The sequence below is a fragment of the Aplysia californica genome, unplaced genomic scaffold (assembly GCF_000002075.1).
Source record: "Aplysia californica isolate F4 #8 unplaced genomic scaffold, AplCal3.0 scaffold00582, whole genome shotgun sequence".
NCBI classification, from domain to species: domain Eukaryota; kingdom Metazoa; phylum Mollusca; class Gastropoda; order Aplysiida; family Aplysiidae; genus Aplysia; species Aplysia californica.
In genome coordinates this window covers 520,018-521,695 of record NW_004797852.1, presented here as the reverse complement: position 1 = coordinate 521,695, position 1,678 = coordinate 520,018, and the positions used below count along the sequence as shown (strand labels likewise).

Here is a 1,678-nt window from a genome sequence, read left to right as displayed (position 1 = left end):
CCCGCGGTGGGGCTGCTGACAGCCTTAGACACATTGCCCGCGGTGGGGCTGCTGACAGCCTTAGACACACTCACCGTCGCTTCGGACTTCCTGTGAGTGTCGCAGGTTGCTGACTTCCTGTCGGTGTCGCTGGTCGTTGACTTCCCCTGGGTGTCGCTGGTCGCTGACTTCCCCTGGGTGTCGCTGGTCGCCGACTTCCCCTGGGTGTCGCAGGTCGCTGACTTCCCCTGGGTGTCGCAGGTCGCTGACTTGGTCAGACAGACGTCACCGTCCCGTTTCTTCCCCTGGGCTGTCACATCTCGCTGGCTAGCGCGCTCACTTCCTTCCTCTCTGCCCTCTGTCTCTCCATCTTTCTCTTCCTTTCTCACTTCCTCTCCTTTCTCCTCCTTTTCCTCTTTTCCTATCTCCTCTCTCGCTCTCTGCTCCTCCACAACTTTCTCATCTTTTCCCTTCCCTCCTTTCTCTTCCGTCCTTTTCCCCTCCTCTGGGACCTCCTTCTTCCTTCCGTCTTTCCCCTTGGCTTCCTTATCTTTCCCTTCCTTCTCCTCTTTCCCTCTTCCCTCCTTCCCCTTCTCCTCCACCACTGCCACCTTCCCTCTATCCTGGGGTAGAAGGATGCGGTCAAAGAAACTGAGGATACTGAAAGCCGACCGCGGGGACTTCCTGTGTCCGGCCGGCTTGCCAGCGCTCAGTTTGTCCTGGGGGATCGCAGCGCTAGGGTCAAGGTCAACGTTAGGGTCAGGGTTAGGGTCGGTGTTAGGGTCAGTGTTAGGGTCAGCGTCGGGGTCAGTGTTAGGGTCAGTGTTAGGGTCAGCGTCAGGGAGAGGGTCGGGGTGTGAGCTAAGGCTGGGGATGTCCTCCGTCCCAAGCTGTGTCCTGTCCTTGCCTCCCTGACCCGCCCCGTCGTCCCGCGGACCCACCACCTGGCCCACCCCCTCACACACCTGGCCCGCCACCTCTGACCCCTGTGCTGTGTCCGAGAGTGCGTCCGTGTGTGCGTCGTCTGGTGCGTGTGTCCGTATGACCTCCACGTTGGGCAGTGTCAAAGCCTGCGACAGTTCCGAGATCTTCCTGGGTACCTGGTACTTGCGCAGTCTCTGTGGGCACAGCTCTAGGCCGCCCTCCGGCACAGCGCACCGCGGTCGGAGGTCGGAGGTCACGGGATCGGGGGTCGCAGGGTCGGAGGTCGTGGGGCCAGGGGTCGGTCCGTCACTCATCTCCCCCTCGGCAGAACTCTCCTGGAGGAAGAGGTCGGAGAGGTCTGAGCGGGGCGCGGTGCGTGGGTCTCGCTGTTGGGCGGGGTGTGGGCGGGTGGCTGCGCGGTGGTCCCTCACAACAGCAGGGAGAGACACACCCTCCGTGGTGGTCACTCCTCCCTCCACCTCTGGGCCGCCCTCACTCTCCTTCTTCCCTTCATCAACTTTCTTCTTCTTCTCCTCTCTCTCTCCGTCAGTGGCAACATTTGCTTCCTGTTTCGGCTCTGATCCTGACTCGGTCATGTGGCCAGGTTTTGGGGAGGAGGAGCCGATCTTTGCTGCCACGTGGGCCAGGGCGTTGGAGAAGGCGCCAGGGTTACGTAGCCACTTCCACGATCCCGATCGCCTTGTCGAGGTCGCGATGGAGGCGGGGGCGGGGCTGGGGGCGGAGTCTTTTCTCCCCTCACTGACCACAGACTCGC

General features: G+C 61.9%; 1 protein-coding gene across 1 annotated transcript in view; it reads right to left on the bottom strand.

Annotated features, from left to right (window-relative positions):
* LOC101858572 overlaps positions 1-1,678 on the bottom strand; it is a gene marked incomplete at both ends in the record, with an annotated part of 14,163 nt that overhangs the window by 4,786 nt on the left and 7,699 nt on the right. The window contains 1 exon segment of the mRNA XM_035972116.1: positions 3-1,678. Within this exon segment, the coding sequence (XP_035828009.1) occupies positions 3-1,678 (1,676 nt within the window).